Source organism: Carcharodon carcharias, chromosome 13 (genome assembly GCF_017639515.1).
Source record: "Carcharodon carcharias isolate sCarCar2 chromosome 13, sCarCar2.pri, whole genome shotgun sequence".
NCBI lineage: Eukaryota > Metazoa > Chordata > Chondrichthyes > Lamniformes > Lamnidae > Carcharodon > Carcharodon carcharias.
The window spans coordinates 122,934,275-122,955,540 of NC_054479.1; the positions used below are offsets into that span (position 1 = coordinate 122,934,275).

Consider the following 21,266-nt stretch of genomic DNA (forward strand, 5'->3'; position numbering starts at 1 on the left):
ATGCCTTCGTTCCCCTCATCTAAGCCATTGATATAAATTGTAAGAAGTTCAGGCCCCAGCAGGACTCCACCTGTCACACCCTGCCAATCAGAAAAAGACCCATTTATTTAAACTCTGTTTTCTGCCAGCCAGCCAATCTTCCATCCACGTTAATGTTACCCCCTACACTATGAGCTTTTATTTTCCACAACAACCCTTGACATGGCATCTTATCAAATGCCTTCCAGAAATCCAAGTGCAGTATGTCTACAGGCTCCCCTTTATCCACAGCAAAGAACTCCAATAAATTGGTTAAACAAGATTTCCCTTTCACAAAGCCCTGTTGACTCTTACCGACTGCCTTAAGTTTCTCTAAGTGCCCAGTTATAACCTCTTAATGATCGATTCCAACACCTTCCCCACGATAGATGTCAAGCTAACTAGCCTACAGTTTCCGGTTTTCTGTCTCCCTTTCTTCTTGAGCAGACGGGTTATACTTGCTACTTTCCAGTCTGATGGAACCTTCCCAGAATGTAACAAATTTTGGAAATTAACACCAACACATCTGCTACCTCATTAGCCACCTCTTTTAAGACTCAAGGATGAAGTCAATCAGGGCCCAGGGACTTGTCAGTGCGTAGCTCCGTCAGTTTGCTCAGTACCACTTCCCTAGTGATTGTAATTTCTCTAAGGCCCTCTCTCCCTTCCACCTCCTGATTTACAGCAATTACTGGAATGTTTTTTGTATCCTTTATAGTGAAAACAGACGCAAAATATTTATTCATGTCATCCATTTCCTTATTATCTACCATCAATTCCCCATTCTCACTCTCTAGAGGTGCACTCACTACTCTTTTCCTTTTTAAATACATGTAGAAACTCTTGCTTTTTTTTAATATTTCTAGCTAGCTTCCGCTCATACTCCAATTTCTTTCTCCTGATGAACCTTTTAATCATTCTCTACCATTCTTTATATTCTGAGCAATCATCTGACCTGTCGCTCATCTTTCAGCATTAACATGCTTTTTCCTTAAGTCTGAAGCTTTCCTTAACTTCTTTAGTTAACCACAGATGGTGGGCCCTCCCCTTAGAATTTTTCTTTATAGTTAGAATATACGTATTGAGTATCTTAAATGCCCCCTTAAATATCTGCCACTGCTTCTCTGTCGACCTATCCTCTAGCCTAGTATCCCAGTTCACTTCAGCTAGTTCAGCTTTCATGCCCACTAGTCTTGGGCCCACTCTTCTACCTTTCAACTGGATGTAAAATTCAATCATATTGTGGTCACCGCTACCTAGAGTGCCTTCGCTCTGAGGTCATTAATTAATCCTGTCACATTACACAATACCAAGTCTAATATAACCTGCTCTCTGGCTGGTTCCAGAACATGCTGCTCTAAGAAACTATCTCAAAAGTATTCTATGAACTCCTCATCCAGGCTACTACTACAATCTGATTTTTCCAATTTATATGTAGATTAAAATCACCCATGATTATTGTTGTCCCTTTATCACAAGCACCCAATATTCTTCTAGTACATTTTGTCCTACATTGTGGTTACTGTTAGGGGGCCTGTAGACCACTACCACTCCTGACATTTTTTCCCTACTAATCCTCATCTCTACCCAAACCAATTCTACAACCTGATCACCTGAACCAAGGTAATCTCTAGCTATTGCACCAATGCCATCCTTGATTAACAGTGCTACCCCTCCACTTTTACCTAGCTTCCTAATCTTCTTGCATGTCATATAGTCCTCAATATTCAGGACCCAATCCTTGTCATCCTGCAGCCACATCTCCGTAATGGCTCAGACCATATTCATTTACTTCAATGCGCACTATCAATTCGTTAAAGGTGCTTTTTAAAATAAATTGACATTCTGTGAATTAAGTTCTCATCAGGTTGCTGATTGATGCCAGGGGATAGAACGTTTCAGCACAGGCACCCATTGCCAGCAAGTATGGTTCGAACATTGTTGCGATGAAAGCACATGGCAGGGAGATTAGTTTTGGATTGTTCTAGTAAAAATGCTGGTGTAGGCATGATGGGCTCACTGGCCTCCTCCTGCATTACATGCTTTCATGATTCAAACAGCACTTCGAAGTAGAGCACAGCATGGACGAGATACAGTAAACTCATTACTTTACACCCAATGTACCTCAGTTCAAACATACCACAAAAATTACTGCCCCAGTGTACGATCCTTCTACTAACCCACACCTGCCATTCTGCAAGCCATAAATGCCATTTTGGAGCCAGTTAGTGGTCGTTTTGTGGAATGGATCAATGCTCTGCAGGACTTTGACACCTGCCCAGACTCAGAGAACCTTTACAAACAGCATGGACGAGCACCTTTAACCCCTCAGTTTGGGACTAGATACAAATGTAACCCAGAAGTAAGCAGCCAATGTCCAACCCACACAGTGCTCAATCTTCAGGTTTCTAGCAATTAAGCTTTCCTTATTTTGCATTTATACTTAATTTACTCTCAGCTCCTCTTAATATTAAAGCCCCCCATGATAATCCACAGTGAGCATTCACCTGTTAATCTCAATGATCATCTCTTCTTCAATCTTTGTTTGGTCCTCATGCATGGAGTCTCCCTTGTTGCCAGAGTATTCAGATAGGTAGTGTCGGATAAAGTGAAGCTGTGGAGAAATAGGAGAGAGTGAAATGGTGTTTTGTGAAACAAGAAGCTTTCACATTATATCTGTAGATCATTTTTAAAAGAAGTAGTACACTATAAGTGGTTCTTCCAGTGCTGCCAATATTGATCTCTCAAACATCACACAAAAACCTGGTTGTTATCACTTTCACGTGTTTTTGAATGTTTATATTGGCTGAAATGCTTTGGGATGTTAGGAAGCTTATATAAATACAAGATTTTTCTTCATGTACTGGCAGGTCAAAGAGTGGACTAAACCGTAACAATGAGGGATCACGTTGTTCTTACTCCTTTAACATATTTACTCAGACAGTTAAGGATCACCAGTAAATGAGAGCCATACAAACTGGTCAGGTTGCATTTTAACAATGCTGGGTCCATTATAATCATGGAGGTTTGCAAGTATTGCTGGAGAAGGTTTAAAGTAGTTTGGTGGGGGAATGGGAACCAGAGCAGAGATTTAGAAGGAACAGAAGAAAGGCTAAAAATACAATTTGGAAATTGTAAGTATGTATAAAAAACAAAAGGTTATAAAGGTAGACAAAGGAATTTGGCTGTGCTTGATGGTATATACTCCAATGCAAGGCGTCTAGTGAACAATGCAGATGAGCTGAGGACATAGATAGACAACTGGAAGTATGATATTGGAGCTTTTAATGAAATATGGCTTAAGGAGGGCAGCAAAACTTGGACAACATTCAGGCTTGGACCGATAAGTGGGAATAACATTCATGCCACATAAGTGCCGGGCAGTGACCATCTCCAGCAAGACAGAATCCAACCATCTTCCCTGGACTTGGCATTACCATCACTGAATTCCCAGTTATCAAAATACTGGGGGGTTTACCATTGACCAGAAACTGAATTGGACTAGCCACATAAATACTATGACTGCAAGGGCAGGTTAGAGGCTGGGAATTCTATGGCAAGTAACTCACCTCCTGACTCCCCAAAGCCTACCCATCATCTACAAGGCACAGGTTGGAAGTGTGTGATGAAGTACTCTCCACTTGCCTTGCACTCCATCTACCACCTTCAACATTCACTCCCCCCATCGCCAGTACACAGTGGCAGCAGTGTGGCCCATCTACAAGATGTACTGCAGCAACTCATCAAGGCTTCTTCGGCAGTACCTTCAAAACCCGTGACCTCTACCACCTATAAGGACAAGGGCAGCAGATGCATGGGAACACCACTACCTGGAAGTTCCTCTCCAAGCTACACACCATCCTGACTTGGGACTATATTGTTGTTTCTTCACTGTCACTGAGTCAAAATCTTGGAACTAACTTCCTACACCACATGAATTGCAGCATTTCAAGGTGGCAGCTCACCACCCCCTCTCAAGGTCAATTAAGGATAGGAAATAAATGCTGGCCCAGCCAGCAATGCCCACATCCTATGAAAGAACAAAGGAATAGAAGCTCAACATTCCTGGTTACAGGTTTCACAGGCAAGATTCTTGGTGGGGGCAGAGGCAGTCACAATATTGGTTAAGAAACAATCTCAGTTGAGAAGGTTCATCACATGAGACCATATAAGTTGAATTGAAAAGGGGCAATCACACTACTGGGCGTGTAGGCATCATTACAGACCAGTCAGCCTAACCGCAATGATACAGATGTAGTAAATTGTCACTTAGAAAGGCACAGATTAATCAAGAACAGTCAGCATGGCTTTGTTGAGGGCAATCATTCCTGATTAACTTGATAGAATTGTGAGGAGGTAACAGGGAGGGTCAATGAGGGTAACGCACTTAATGTAGACTACATGGACTTTAACAAAGCTGTTGATAAGATCTGACATGGCAGACTAGTCAGAAATGTAAAATAGGATCAAAGGAAAAGTGGCAATCAGATCCAAAATTGACTGACAGGAAACAAAGTGAAATGGTCAACGGGTATTTGTGGGACTTGGAGTTCTCCAAGTCCCTTGCTTTTTGTGGAGGTCAATGATTTAGACTTAAGATGTAGGGGGCATGATTGAGAAGTTTAGATGATAAAAATTGATTGCCTGCTTAATAACAAGGAAAGAAGCTTTAGGCTGCAGGAAGATACCAATTGAATGGTCGGGTGGGCAGAAAAGTAGCAGGGGAATACACAATAAATGGTAGGATGCTGACAAACGCAGAAGGACAGAGCAATCTTGGAGTGTGTATTCACAGGTCCCTGAAGGTAGCAGGAGAGGTGGATAAGGTGGTTAAGGCATAAAATTAGCTGAGATTAAGTTATGCTAGAACTCTATAAAAACACTCGATAGGCCACAGCCAAAGTACTGCGTACATTTGTGGTCGCCACATTACAGAACAGATGCGACTGCACTGAACTGGAGAATTTTAGCTATATGGGAAGATTAGATAGGGTGGGGTTGTTTTGTTTGGAACTGAAGTGACTGGGGAGATATTTAACTGAGGTTTATAAAATTATGGAGGAGGCTAGATATCCTGGATAGGAAGAACCAATTTCCTTTATCAGGGAGGTCAATAAGCAAGGACATAAATTTAAAGTAATTGGTAGAATGACTAGAGGGGAAAATCAGCAGAAATCTTTTTCACCCAGAGGGTGGTAGGAATCTGGAACCAGGGGGAAACTGTTTTAAAATCAGGGGTCACTCTTTTAGGACAGAGATGAGGAAAAAATTTTGAGGCTTGTGCATCTTTTGGAACTCTACCTCCAAAGACAGTGAAGGCGGGGTCATTGAATATTTTTAAGGTGGAGGTAGATTGATTCCCTTGCCCAACAAGAATCTAAGGTTATCAGAGGTAGATGGGAATGTGAAATTTGAAACAAAGACAGATCAGGCTGGAGGGGCCTAATGGCCTGCTTCTGCTCCTACTAGTACATTCGTATATACCTAGAAAGGGTGGTAGAGGCAGAAACACTCATTGCATTTAAAAAGTACTTGGACATGCACTCAAAGCGCTGTAAGCTACATGGCAATGGACCGAGAGCTGGAAAGTGGGAATAAGCTGCATGACTATTTCTTGGCTGAAGCAGGCAAAAATTGGCTGATTGGCCTTATTCTGTGCTGTAAATTTCTATGATACCTAGTTCAAAGTTACTGATTGTTTTCTGGTAAGATGCCCAAGACAGAATTCCCTAATCCCAATGTTTTTTCACATACCATAGGACAGTCTAATAATAAACACATGATAGATCTGTTTACATTCAGGAGAGAGAGGACTGCTTCCATGCATTGCTGGCACACCCATAGGCACGCAAGATCCTTGTGTCAAAGAGACCCTCCAACTTTCCTGGGATGCCCTACCTGCTGCTGCCGGTTGGGATACTTCTCCATACTGGCTTTGAAGAACGGCCACTGGTCATAAGTGTAGTCATACATCCACTCACAGAAATGGTTCCCAATATCAAAACCCCTGCAAAGACACAAATGAGTATCAGCATTTGGTTAAGCCAGTGCCTACCCTCCACTAGATGCCAACAGTAACCCACAAATACCCATCAACTCACTCACAGCCAAAAAGTACCCTCCCCCTCCTCCCCTTGCCCCGTCCTTCCAACCCCCAATCCCAGCCAACTCCAAACGTTACTCCCAGAAATGACCATTACCTGTAGTTATAACTGCTGTACTCAAAATCAATCAGCATCAGTTTCTCTGTGGATGAGGAGTCTTGGCCTGCCAAATAGAGAATGTTACCTGGAAAAAAATTGTTGCTCATCAACAACAATAGAGGACAGAAAGATTCAGCACAGACAGAAAAAGCAAAGGCACATTAGGCTGTGCAGGTGATCCACTTTACCCCATTATCTCCATTAATTTCATCCTCACACCATCACAGGTAAAATCTTAAAAGTAAATCCTCAAATCCAAAAGCTAAGGAAATACTTTCAGATGAGCATTTTTTGAAAATGCAAGAGACTTTCACCGATATTAAATTTCGATTGTCAACTGGTAGTGCATTTGAAGTGTAAAAGGGTAAAGATCGGTCCAAAGATGTTCACTAGGGCTGCATTATCACGGAACGAGGACATTCTATTCACCAAGCTCATTCTTCCAGACACAACCAGATTTAAACATCACTGCAATTTTCAGCAGGTGACGCTTGGGATTGCTTAGGAGGAATTTTCTCCTCTCCAAAAATGTTCAGGTGTGGGACCACTTTTCGGTCCTGACCCTGTAAGGGTCTGCAGTTTTCTGACCAAGTGCAACCTTCAGGAGACAGCCAATTCAGAGGCCACCTCAGCTTTTATCGGGCGTGGCGGCCCACTCCAATGGGGACAGCGGCTACGTTGAGACACCAATGGGAGTGCCTCAGAGCTAGACTGATGGATCAACAGCAGGGAGGTACTGCAGCTGCAATACATGTTCATGCTGTGGTTGTAAAATTTTATGCATATGGCTATCAGAGTTGTCCATCTCCACTCATTGGCAGATAGCAGCCTTCCATTTGCTGCAAGTGAGCTCTTCGTCAACCTGAAAGTAACAAGGCTCTGACCTCCCAGTGTGAAACCACCTCCACTCACCTGCTGGAGAGGCCAACACAGCAGGGGTCTCACGGCACTCAGTTCAACCTTTCTAATTGGCATTTAAATTACCTCAATTGTCTACCCATTGCTGCTGGACAGGTAGCAACTGTTTCAAAACAAATCCGCACTCTACGTTTCCAATAAGTGCAACATTTAAGTACCGTTTAATGGTCTGCATAGTAACAGCAGGAATATGGACAAGTGGCAGGAAACAAGAACTACTGAAGAGAAGTAGAGTGATTCATGCACATATCTCTTGTAGTATCAACTTACTGTACAGCTCAAGTTCAAATACAACAGCTCCCAACTTCTTACTCCCTGACTTGTGTCTGAATCCTTCATAGATAGTGACCAAAACTAAATCAACTACAGCATTAAAAAAGTACAATGCAATTCACTAAAAAAATATAAAGAGATAGGGAAGAGTACAAAGGTCTGGGATTTAATCCTGTATATTTCAAGAGGTGGGAAGCCCGCACTCACTTTGGTGCATTCAGGGAGGGTGAACTGAATTTTCCAAAGAGAGACAGGCATTTATATAGTGCAGATAGAATATCCTCAATGTCCCAATAACCTCACAGCTAATGAATTATTTCTGAAGTTTCATCACCGCTAACTCATGACCGAACTCATGCCCATCATCTGTAGGCACCTGCCTCTGCTTCATTGATGGTCTGGTCTTCAAACAACGCCTCAGCCCGTTTAAAAGCATCAAGTTCATTTTGATTGTACAAGCAGCCACCACACCCCACCCACCACAGCTCTGGTCTGGTGTCAATCTATCTCCTTTCAGGAGAATGTTATCACATTTAGACATATGTTGTCCTGTGAAATCACTGGCAGAGAACTGAGGCTCTTTGGTAGAATTATCCTTTGTGGATACATCCGCAACCCACCAGACAATGGCCACAGAAATCTGTTCATCTCTGCCATTTAAAGCCAGGCCACGAGTGTCTTTATCCCACACATCCTCCTTACCTTCCTGAACATCATTGTGGCAAAAAACTACCGGCGACCAAGTGGCTTCTAGCAGTGACCTAAAAAAGAGAAAACACCAATTTGACAAAGGACATTGATCCCAACAGTTAAAAACAAGAAACAGTAAAGGAGAGGAAAAAATATTTCAGAAACAATATAATGTACTTCCTTCCCTTTGCAACACAAAAACCAACGTTCCTGCCAATTAATAGGGTAGCTTCAAGCTGTACTTGCACCTTATCCTGTCTAACAGTCCAACACTAAGGTGGTGATTTAATAACCATTAAATTCTTACCTTAAACTTGCTAACTCTGCTGGCAGGTTGAAACTCTTCAGCTTGTTGAACTTTTTCACATGTGTCTCTCTGATGAATGTCAGCCCCATTATCTGTTTGAGATACCTTCAACACACAAACTTTCATTAAAACTATTTCAAGTAAGATCTTAATAAGAACAATTGCCTACTCCTGACTGATGCCCCACCCAACACCAGCACCACTGCCCACTTAGACATCACTTATGCTGAACAACTCTTCAGGAAAATATCAAATCAGGTTAGGTTTATAAAATTAAAGCATTTTCTCAAATATAAAGAAATTGCATACATTGCTGATACAATGTTTAAAGATAGAGGAGACAGTTGATCATGTATCTGCTTTTAGGAGAAAGGAAAGGTTGAGATACAAAGAGAACAATTAATAATGGTAAGTTGGATACTTAGCTACAACAGTTAGATTGCAGGTTTCAGGGTAAGAGTTAAGCTATAGTGTGGGCAGCCTCCCACTTATTCAAATTTCATGGTGGGCGGAGGGGGCTCTGTGAAATGTAAGGTGGTCAACAGGGGGTCAGAATCAGGAGATCCAGCTACAGGCAGAGGGACCAGGGTCAAGTCTCAGTTAACTCAAAGCACAGCAGTCGTTAACTTAAGATGTATACCGAGGATCGTCAGCCTGAGGTTAGGGAGGGCAGGCTGAAGAAATGCAGTCAAGTCACAATTCAGCTCTGCAGGTCAGAGGAATTAGGATTGGAGCTAAGAAGTGTCTATTGTGGGAAGGATGGACAGCAGGGCTCAGGATACTTCAACCAACAAGATCTCGGATGTCCACAATGTTCTAGCAAATACAGCATCACATGGTGGGGTGTTTTAGGAATGCAGTGAACGCTCAAATAAGCAGATTTACAGTGTCACTGCAGGGAGTCCCACTTGAGCTAACCAGACACATAATAGCTGTAGTTTGCTCTGTGAATATGACAATGCCATTAGGGTGTTGTGATCACGCGTTTATATTTTAAAATCAATTTTCACACATTGCATTGCACGCAGGGAATCAAGGTCCAAGTAAATTTCTCAAGTCAAACAGGGTTAGACAGCAAGGGGGTGGGAGGTGTGGGGTTACAAAGGAAAAAAGTAGTATTTTACAGAGGAATGGTTTTGGCGGAGTGGGGGGGGGGGGGGGGTGGAAACGGGGACGGGACTGATCACTTACCAGTAGAAATAATTAGTAACGGACAAAGTTCAGGGGAAGTACTGGAACCAACAGTTCTTAGAATATGGGATTGCTATCATAAGGAGCTGCTAGAACTGTGTTACTCAATATTTGAAAAAAATTAGAAAAACACTTGCAGGAAGTTCGTGAAAGGGTTTGGGATAAAAGCTGGAAAATGGGACTGTATTTGTGGAAAAGGATGGTGGTGCAGGGTAGGAAGGATAGACTTCACAGTCAGGGAGTCAGGAGGTAACTCATCTCCTGACTCCCCAAAGCCTCTCCACCAACTACAAGGCACAAGTCAGGAATGTGACAAAATATTCTCCACTGCCTGGAAGAGTGCAGCTCCAGCAACACAAGAAGCTTGACACCATCCAGGACAAAACAGCCCACTTGATTGGCACCCCATCCATAAACATTCACTCCCTCCCACCACTGACATACAGTGGCAGCAGTGTGTACCATCTACAGATGCACTGCAGGAACTCACCAAGCCTCCTTAGATAGAACCTTCCAAACCCATGACTGCTACCATCTAGAAGGACAAGGACAGCAGATAGATGGAAACACCACCACCTGGAAGTTCTCCTCCAAGCCACTCACCATCCTGACTTGGAAATATATCACTGTTCCTTCACTGTCACTGTGTAAACATCCTGGAACTCCCTCCCTAACAGCACTGTGGGTGTACCTACACCACATGGGCTGCAGCGGTTCAAGAAGGCAGCTCACCACCACCTTCAAGGGCAATTAGGGAATGGGCAATAAATGCCAGCGAAGCCCACATCCCATGATGAATGGAAAAAAAAAATACCTTTTAGTTACGGACTATGATGACAGGGGGTTGGGGAAGAAGGGTTCAGAGGGAGACTTGTACACTGCTAAGCAGAGCAGTGTAGATGGCAGAATGACACCTTATGGTCAGTGGGACAGCGAAAAGGTTTGCTGAAGCCTCTAAAATCAGCTGAGTGTAGCAGTATCAGGGAAGGAGAAAGTGAGACCTGTACTTCAGAAAGGGAGGAAAATAGGTCCATGGGAGGACAACAGTTCATGTGAGTGTATTTAATAACAGCATCCTGGACTAATCCACCAAGGCCGCGGTTAGCAAAGTTAGTGTCAGGGTTAGAAGCACAAGGTGCGCTTCTTAGCCTCATTGAGAGAGACAGCGATTTGGGTGATTTATGTTACACTGGGTAATTCAACAGCCCATCCTTAAGCTTCATTCCACCCCACCTCATGCATATTCTCATCACTGTACCTGTCCATAGTCTCAAACAGCCACTTTGGTTCTTTGTTGAAGGGCATGACCATTCCATGGAATCGAGACATCTTCACAGCAATTTCTGCAGAAAAATCCGGAAACGCCAACTCTTCAGTCAGCAGCCGACGGCTCTGGTCACAGACACATTCGGAGGAGGATGCTAGTTAAACATTTGCAACCTTTTAGCCTGTCCTTAACAAAGGAGCTTTCCCTCCACAATCCAACATCTGACATCCCTCTGGGGTGTTTGAGCATAAAGTCGGGTGGGCAGTGGTTGGGGGACAGGGCGGGGCGGGTGTGGTGACGAGGGATGACAAAGAAAATCTGTACTTCATTTCCGGCCAGACCACCATTAACAACAAACATTGGAAGCTGATCCAGTACCACCTGACCCAGTATCACCAGACCCAGTATACCCTAGGTTACTGCTGCTCTAAGATGTACAGGTACAGTTGATGATGGCACGCAGCTCAATTCAGCAGAGAGAGAACCGACCTCTTGGATTTGTGCCAAGGAAATGGATAATTTCAATTTGCTTCCACTATCCTAAACTCAATACTTCCACCAGACTGGCTGCCTTTCCATAAACCAAGGACTTCTTGCCACTATTCCAAGTGTAATCAGCAGTCAACTAGGTAAATTCATGAAGTAATAGATCACTGAGTCGTCCAAATGTGGCCAGGCTAATCAGTAAAACAGGATAGGTGCTCTGGTTGATAGCTACACCACTGGGCTACAGGGGTTTTGGGAGGAGTGAAATACCTGCCAGACTCCCACTCCAAAACACAGACCAATAACTGAATAGTGTACAAGCGTGGACACCAGTTAAGAGTGGCATTGCCTCTCTCAGGATACCAGGTGGTGGTCTGGCCCATGGATCCGTAGCTCCATAATAGTTTTGACTCTTCAGGGTGAGGGGAAATAAACAAGATTTGTTGGGGAGTGGGGTAAGGGTGGAGGAGTAAAAGGGTAAACAAGTTCTGGAAAGTAACAATGTAGTTGCATCATAAAATGAGGGACAAAGCTCTCAGATCTGCAGAGGTTATTGCCTCTAACAGCACTCGTGACAATGATTTACATCAAATTGGGCACAAATCAACCTGGACACAGAGGGGGTGTTCTTGAGGATAGGACAGTAATCCAGAGCAAGTAACTTCCACTCACATTGTCAATAACTTCCACCAAAAATATTTTATGAGGCAGGATAGTAAGCATAACAGATAGCTTTGATCCACTCCCCTGCAGAGCTCTCAAACCCAGCTGTGCTGCAAAGTGCTAAATGGGCACAGTGCAAAGAGGACACAATCTCCCACTAGGCATTGACCACCATCAAGAGTGGCAAGGAAACACAGATTAACTCCATACACAATGGAGCATGGCCTGGTGTGCCATCCCTAATGGAGTAACCAATCCCAAAGACATCCATGTTCAGCAAACCCAACAGCATCCACTTGTTAGCCAAAGCCTCTTATGTACAAGGACATTCTCACAAGAGGATTAATGGTGTGCACAGAATTCATGTACATTGCCTTGAAACTGTTTCTCAACAATGAGAGATTCAGCCCAAAAAACGTGACATGGAACAGAAATAAAGTTCATACTGGAATGTACTGCTCCAGACGCCCCTGTGGAAACACTCCGTATAATCTTGGTCCCAAGGCACGTTCTGCCAAAACAGCAAACATCACACTCTCTAGTATCAGAGAATCCACACCCTACAAAAGAACAAAACAAGTCAATTTAATGGTCACACCAATAGCAAAAAATCACAAGTGTTAACAGAATTCATTTTTTGTGGTAATAAAAACAAAAAAAAGGAAATACTCTCCACAGACACTGCCTGACCTGCCAAGCATTTCCAACATTGTGTTTTTATTTCAGATTTCCAGCATCTGCTGTACTTTGCTTTTGTGGTTACTGAAAATGCTTTCCAAGGGACATATTCACTTTGGGTAAAAAGGTTAATTTTAGCCACATCACATCTCAGCATACGGTCAGGACATTAGATTGTTTCAGCAGTCCTGGGCTCAAGAAAGGAAAAAAAAACAGGGCTCCCATTCAAAGGTCACTGACCACCTAGAAATACGCATGATTAGATATCATGGGAAAACGGGCTCCACTATGAGTGAGGCATCTTCGCATAGCTCTTCAAAATGAGACTGGCTACTTAGGATATGGTGACTGTAGAACCTATATCCCAGAGTACCATAGCTTGAGGTGGTATGAACTTTTATGCTCAAAGGAAAGAATCTCAGAATTGCACAATTAATATGAAAGTTCCTATACAACACACAGTTAAACACTCCCAGAACAGGTACACCAAAGGCAAGATACAGAGTAAAGCTCCCTCTACACTGCCCCATCAAACACACCCAGGGCAAGTCCAGCTTAGACATGATACAGTAAAGGCAATTTTCATTCAATGTTCACGGCCAGCTATTCTGGTTTAATTAAACAATTGGAGATGTGCTGTCTCCCCACAGGGATGGTCTAAAATGGAAATCATGCTGACTAACAGCTCAGCAGATCAAACCCAAACCCAAGTCTTAAAAAAATGTCAAGTAAATGCAATATGCCTGCAATGGAGAAACAGGACCAGTTAGCTGTGGAGTGAAAATATGTTTACACATATAGCAACATATAGGTGTTTATTATTTTTAATTGGAGGGAGAGGCAGCTGTCTTACACTTGGTGGCAAAGGGGAATCAGAGGCAGCTTCCCAGACTTGGAGCCAAGGGTGCAGGGATTTAAGGAGGGGGTTGGCGGCAATAAAAAGTAACTGGAAGTCTAGAAAGCTGATCTCACTCCAAAAACCATCTTGCTCATTTGTGTATTTAACATGAAAAGGCCAATGTTTTGGCCTGCAGTTATGTATAGTCTCAAGAGTGCATGCAGCATGTGATCCTGCAGTCTCAGTGTGCACAGTTCTGTTACAATCCCCAGCTTGTGCTACTGTTTAACGAGAAATAGTAAAGAGGGAACTCTGGATACTAGGGGCATTAAGTTTGCTCACAGAAGTGACTGAAACAGAAAGAATATCTACGCTAAAGCTGAATAGCAAGATGTCCCAACTTGAGATAAGCACCCTGGTTCTCTACGCAATATCTAGAACAGGCACATCTTGTTTACAGTGGGGGGAGATGGGGTATAGGATCATTGGATAACTCTTTGAAAAAGCCAGCACAGGCTCAATGTGCTGAACGTTCCTTTAGTGCCATACAATTCTACGAGCCACAAACTGCAAGTCACACAAGTGTGGATAACACTTGCCCAGTTTTGAGTTGTAGTTTGACGCTTACTTGCAATGTAATGCCCTCAATTCAACTCAGTTGAGGACCTGCCTGTTGACAAACTGGAGGCTTCCACTGCAGCCAGGTGCTGCGGTTAGCATACACATTGCAGGAGTTTCCCAAACCAAATGCCAGAAATAAAGCAGAACAACCAAAAAAACTGAGCTAAAGCAGTTCAATTCTGCAGTATTAACAGACTCACACTCCTTTCCAAGAATCAGAAGTTTAACCTAAATCGAATTTAAAACACAAAGCACAAAAACTACAAGTCTGAAAATTTAGGGTCTAGAAAAAAAGAAAATAATTTGCCTCTGCCCTCAGGGAGTGGAAAGGTATTCCAGATATTCAATCTTCAGCCCTGTTAAGTCAAGTGTGCATATGCACAAGGGTCAGATTAAGATGAGGTCCCCACGGCCAAGCAATTTGCAGACATCATCCAGTCTTGGGTGAGATTGTATAGAGGGGCAAGCCCCTATGGAATGATATCCCAGCAAGAGTCAGCAGGTTCCAAAGAGGAGGGAAGAGAATGGGGGATGTAAAGAAATAGGATTGGGGATTGTTTAAAAAAAAACCTATATAATGGAAAAAATGTCCAGCAATGTCAAGAGGAGTTGGTGCTTTTCTGGTGGTCCTGAATCAGTCAACAGCACTTACCTGTAAGATGGCACCATAAACACGGAGCAGAACCCGGCGAGGTTCATCCCCCACACTCAGCACGTGGTCCGGCAGTGAGCAGAGATACAACAGGTTACTGAGGCCACCACTACAGGGAAAGACAGAGACACAGAGGGAGAGGGAGGGGTGGGGGGCAGGGGTTGGGGGGTAGAGGAATGAGAGAAAGGGGCCAGGATTGTGAGGCAGGGAGAGCCACAGAGAGTGTTAGCCATTTGGAACAGCTTTTCAGAGGTTTCGTTAACATGTCACACTTTCTTTGCAGCAACCAACTTACTTGCCACCAGGTACAATAGAATGGTGCTTATGCTGCGCTAACCAGATTTACAAGTTCAAATCCCACTGTGGCAGTTTATGAATTTGAATTCAGTTAATTAGCTAAATGTTGGAATAAAAATCTATCAATTAAAATGGTGACCACACTCAGGAAATCAAATCCTACATTTGTCAATGTCACAGATTCCTCTGTCAGCATCCCATCCCACCAGCAGGACAAATCCATGAGAGGTGGAGGCATAGTCATATACAGTCAGGAGGGCGTAATCTAGGGAGTACTCAACGTTGTCTCTAAATCCCATGATAGTTCATTGCAACAGGTCAAACGTGGGCAGGGAAACTACTGCTTACCACCTACTGTGCTCCCTCAAGTAACGATTCAAAACTTCTCCATGTTAGTCATCACTTGAAGAATGCATTGAGGATAGCGAGGGCAAACAATGTATTCTGGGTGGGGGACTTCATGTCCATCACCTAGGGTGGCTCAGTAACACCACTACTGACCAAACTGGCTAAATACCAGAGGACAGTTACCAAGCTAGGCTTGTGGCAGGTGGCGAGAACCAACAAGACAGAAAATATTACTTGACCTCATCCTCACCAATCAGCCTGTTGAGATGCATTTATCCATGTCAGTACTTGTAGCAGTGATCACAATCTTTGTTAAGATGAGTTCCTGTCTTCACACGGTCGACACATTTCATGTTGTGTGGCACAACCATGTTAAGAGGTAGATTCAGAACAAATCTAGCAGCTCAAAATTGGGCATCCATGAGACACTTTGGGCCATCAGCCGAACTGTATTTAACCACAATCTGTAACGTCAACAGCAGGCATATCCCTCAATCTACCACTACCATCAAGCCAAGGGACCAACCCTGATTCAGTGAGTGTTGGCAGCACTAGGTGTACCTTAAGGAGAAGTGCAAAGCTACAACACAGAATTACGCGAATGCAAAGTGGGGTGTTATGACACAGCAGTTTGTAAAGGCTGCGTTATTTAAAATCCCAGAGGGAAACTTTAAACAACCATCATAACCTATATTTTCAATTGGTATGTTTGAGATGCAGCTCTAAAGTCAGGAATAAGGCCACCAGTTGAGAGGTTTTTATATCATACAAATGAAACATTTATTAATTTATAAAAAAGTAAACACATACACATGGCTACAAAACACATACACATTCCCAAATTAATCTCCGCTAAGGCAAAAATAACCAATAGGCTTAATCAGACACCAGGCAAAGCATTTTCACATTATGAATTCAAAATAAGGTTCCTTTCAATTTGGTTCCTTTGCAGACTGTTGTAGGTTAACAGGCTTTGATCTTACAGGCCTTTGGCCTGCACACACAAAACTCCTTTCTGTTATACCCGTCCTTCCCCTTTGAATGTAAATTTTCACTGCATTACCAGGCCCTTTGAGCCCCTATCATAGCACCAATTTTATCAGCAATATAAACATCGCTTGGTGTCTCCTAGCTAGGTACAAGATTTCACTCCCCCTCTTGAATGCTCTATTCAACAAAATGCAAATGTACTCTCTGCCTCTGTTTACATCTCAAAACTACTATACATCAAAGCACTCAGGCTAGCTGGCTTTAATCCAATTAACACACAGACTAAACGTCTATTTAAAAAATAATTTCCAATAACATTATATACATTAATATCCCTTCCTGACAGGGAAAGCAGCATGCTATAGACAGAACTAAGCAAACCCATAACCAAAGAATCAGATCAAACTTCTTACAGTCATGAATGGCGCTGGAGGATTAAAGAGCTATTAGGGGAAGGAGGTTCCATGAATATCCTCAATAAAGGCAAAGCCCAGCATGTGAGTGCAAAAATGACACTGAAGCATTTACAACCATCTTCAGCCACAAATGTCAAGTGGATGATTCATGTTGGACTCCTCCCAGGTCATGGCCTTCTTCAGCCAATGAACAAACAGCTGAGCACACTGGATACTGCAAAGGCTATGGCCCCCAACAACATAACAGCTGCAGTGCTAGAAATTTGTGTTCTACAACTAGCCACACCTCCAGCCAAGCTGTTCAAAGTGTGGTCTAATCATATTTCTGCACAAATTTAACAAGTTCAATTCTCTTTTAAGAAAAAGAAACATCAGTGCTTTGCTTGCTTGCTTTTTTCTACAAAAAAAATTGCTTTATTAATTGTCACTACTTTTAGTGATTTGTGCATCTAAACCTCAAGATCCCTTTGTTCCTCTACCCCATTTAGATTCTTATTTTCCAAGAACTAGGTAGTTTCCTTATTCTTTCTACTGAAATATACCACCTCACCCTTATCTATGAAGTCAATTTGCTGATTACATGCTCACTCTGCAAGTTTATTAATGTCTTGGATGTATTTTGTCACAGTACTCCCCAGTATTACTTACACTTCCAATTTGGTTTTGTCTGCAAATTTTCTTTCTATAATGGGTACTCAACACTGCTAACTTTATCCTGAGCAACAGTCTGCTCAAGTTAATTGCTTTTTCATTTTTGTATTCTGTGCTCCCACTTATAATCAGGAAATGCTATTTGCCTTTATTGACACTCCAGTGCATTACTGAAGGACCATCCTTCAGATCAGACGTTAATTTGAGATCCAGTCTGCCCTTTCAGATATAGGCAAAAGATCCCAAGGCACTAATTCAAAGTCGTGGAGTTATTCCCAGTGCCCTGGCCAATGTTTATTCCTCAACCAACGTCCAAAAATAGATTATTGGATCTTCACCACATTGCTGTTTTTGGGAGCTTGCTGTGTGCAAATTAACTATCACATTTCCTATGCTACAATGCTTGAATATTGATGAAAGAGAGAGATGTCAAAGCTTTTCGTCTTACACTTATTTATCAGGACACTAATAGGATAAGGAGAAAACAATAATTTAAACTGTATGTGCTGGTTGGTTGCCAAGTGGACTCTGATTGGTAGAGACGTTGCCATGGTAAATGTACCAGTAATAGTGACTGACAGTTAACTGCCAAGCTTTGTTTGAAATTTAAGCCAGGCAGCTTGACCCTGATTAGTCAAGATAGTGCCCTAAGAAATGAATCAGTGAATGGCTGTCACTTATTTTGCTTAGCTGAAACAAGCGCAATGAGTCTACATGTTCTGTCTGTCTAAAAGAACAGGCCCTGTGTGTTAATATATGTAGCTTCCAGTACATGTAAATGCGAGCCTGATTGACAATCTTAAATTGGTTGTTAGCGTAATTCTTAGCAGAGGATTATTTAGCAAATATTGTCCAATTGCGGAATCACATCTAATAGTGGACACTTTTGAATTTTGCAAGCACGGGCTGGTTGGGTACGGTCTGTACCTTGCCCGTTGTGAACAGTGGATGGCACAGGCTGTTTGATATCATCCACCAATCTTTGGGACATACGGCCTACATATCTAGCATCACACCGGCACTACTCATTTGTGTGATAGACAGAACATCTTTTTGGCTTGACAGCATTCTGTTAGTGACGAATACCACTCATGCTGCTACTGCATAGTAACAGGGCGAACGAACTAAATTCACCTGTTGCTCAAATTTTTGAGATACCTTGCTCTTCCAGAATCACCTGAGGTAGACTGGGCACTTTTCAGGGCCGAAAATGATGGCCTTAGGCACATTCATGAGTTTGCATGACACACAGTGCAAAATGATCTGATCAGGGTAGCCATTATCCCAAGGATGCCTTTGATGCGCCATTTTTAAGCATCAAGCTTGCATGGTGAGCAAGTGGCTCGGACCCTATTTACAAGGTTGCAAATAAGACCAATCTTATAGCATGTGGAACTGTAAGAATCCCAAAGTGTATACTGACCACTGAAGGCAGGCTTGTGGTAGACCATGGTAGAGAACTCCCTGGCAGATTTCTCAACTAGTACATCAAGGAAGGAGAGTTCATTTAATATTTCAAAGGTGAATTTGAGCACAGGATGAAGCCCATTCAAGACATGTAAGGAAATGATAACATGCAACTGCAGATTTAAATATAGCAAACGTATCATCCACATTTCGTAAATATGTGAAGGGGTAGGAGGTTAAGTGTCACTCCATCAAAGACATGCTGCTCATGGAACCCAACAAGATGTTTGTGAGAGCTGGGCCTAAAGAGGATCCCACGGCAACACCATCTATTTGGGCATACATGGTGTTATTAAAACTGAACTAAAACAGTGATTACACAAGGGTGTGTCATTAGCTGCAAAGTGCTTTGAGGCTTCCTGTAATGGTGGTGAAAGGTGCTATATAAATGCAAATCTTTCATGATTTCCTTAACTCTCCGCCTCACCCCACCCACCCTACTCCAACCCCACCCAAAATGGCCCCTGGTCTCTCTACTCATCCACACTGTAAGCCAGCATATTATTCACCTTTTAACTACGATCACTTTTTCACCATGTAATGGTTTATTTCTTTTATATTAATATATGTAGAATGGATGCGGTGTGGACAGAGTTGTCAGGTGGTGGAAGATGGAACAGAGCTGAAAGAAAAACTCGAGACCAAAAGCATCAAAATAACTGTGCTGCATGGGCAAAGAGAAAGACATGATGGTTATTTTAGCCAAGACAATGTTTTACTAGAATTTGCAAGTCTTGCAAAATGAATTAAACTGCAGAAGTGCTTGCATCAGGAAAAAGGTTCAAACTTCCCCTCATTAAGGCTAAAAGATATGCCTCCTCCTCCTCCTCAGCTTTGGAGATTGATAACAGTGTTAGGGATGACAAAGTGGAGTCAAGCTGGTTTTGTTACTTCAAGCATGGCCTTAGGGTTCCTGCAAGGGGGTCCAGCCAGGGCCCCACTGACTTGTATTGGGAAAGGATAGTGAGGTAAATACAGACCAAGCGAATGAGCTAAAAACAGGTTTTACCTTACATGGCACAACAGAGCCAAAAAAAACAGTATAACGACAGCACAGACAAAGACATTGTTGCTGCAGTGGGTAGGGTGACCTGGTCTGTCACCCAGAAGGCTCATCACTGAACTGACCACTGAGGCAGATTCCGGCTTGCAGGGAAACTAAGAGACTAGTATTATTGCGAGTAAGTACTACTATTTAGTGGTTTAATAAAGGTGCACCACATTTAGTGCAACAATATCCACGTTGTTGTGTGCCATTGATACCCAGAGTAAAGGCTAGAACTTTTCGGCCAGGTAGAGGGTCTTACAACACCCTTCAAGCTTTCGTCCATTGCTTATACCCTCTCATTCCCTGCTTAATAATAATTATTACCTCAGTTATTCACATTATATTCCACCTTTCTGCCCATTCCGCTAACATAGCTCAGTATTTTAGTTCCCTTTACGGTTTGGCAAACCTCCTATGCCAAGGTGTCCCTTGTACCCAAAACCAAAAGTCGAATCCTGGGGTAACCCACTTCCATCGCTAGTCTAGTCTGAGCAACACTCTTCTACCTCAACTATTTCTTGTTCAGCCAATTTTAACTATACTGTTACATTTCCTCTTGTATCATGTGCCTGAATATTTCCAACAAAGGTGTATATGAGAATTTTCTTTTCATAAAGAAAGCTTGGCTTAATTGAAGTGGAATACTCTGCCAGCAAGGGTGCTGGGCACATATTCAAAAGCAACTTCAAAGAGGAGCTGGATATATACTTAAAAGGGGGAAATTTATAAGATCATGGAGAAAAAGCTGAGGAGTGGATTGGAAGGATTGCTCTTTGAAAGAGCAAGTACAGGCACAATGATCTGAATGGCCTTCTTCACACTATATGATTTTATGGTTATAAACCTCAAGACACTTGATCAAATGCTTCACGAAAATCAATGTACACAGAATGCTCTCTTTCATTCCAATTGGTAACAAAGAAACTCAAATGTGTAGAGCATGACTTGCCTTAAAACAAATGAGTGTTTTGCTGATCTTCATTAATCCATGTATGTCCAAGTGTTTATTAGTCTTATGTCAAATTACGGATTCAAAATATTTTTGTTCAGCAGACAATAACATAGCTGGTCTATAGTTTCTGGTACATTCTGCTCTCTTGAACAAAAGGATTAGTTCCATCAAAAGATACTCTCCAATCCCCTGAAATGTATTTTCATGCCTAAGCAGGATTGTAAAAGTGAGACTAAAGCCTCTGCTGTCACCTGACTTCTTTCACTGAACGTGCAGCCAGTGACTGATTTCC

At 42.6% G+C, this 21,266-nt stretch overlaps 1 protein-coding gene across 1 annotated transcript in view; it reads right to left on the minus strand.

Moving 5' to 3' along the window:
* The window catches only part of chkb (choline kinase beta), a 47,740-nt gene that overhangs the window by 6,975 nt on the left and 19,499 nt on the right, over positions 1 to 21,266 (minus strand). The window contains exons 2-9 of the mRNA XM_041202576.1: positions 14,806 to 14,914; positions 12,463 to 12,576; positions 10,859 to 10,992; positions 8,410 to 8,514; positions 8,115 to 8,173; positions 6,219 to 6,306; positions 5,917 to 6,025; positions 2,526 to 2,632 (exon numbers count right to left, since the gene is read on the minus strand). Coding sequence (XP_041058510.1) covers positions 2,526 to 2,632; positions 5,917 to 6,025; positions 6,219 to 6,306; positions 8,115 to 8,173; positions 8,410 to 8,514; positions 10,859 to 10,992; positions 12,463 to 12,576; positions 14,806 to 14,914 — 825 coding nt within the window. The remainder of the gene's footprint in view (positions 1 to 2,525; positions 2,633 to 5,916; positions 6,026 to 6,218; positions 6,307 to 8,114; positions 8,174 to 8,409; positions 8,515 to 10,858; positions 10,993 to 12,462; positions 12,577 to 14,805; positions 14,915 to 21,266) is intronic.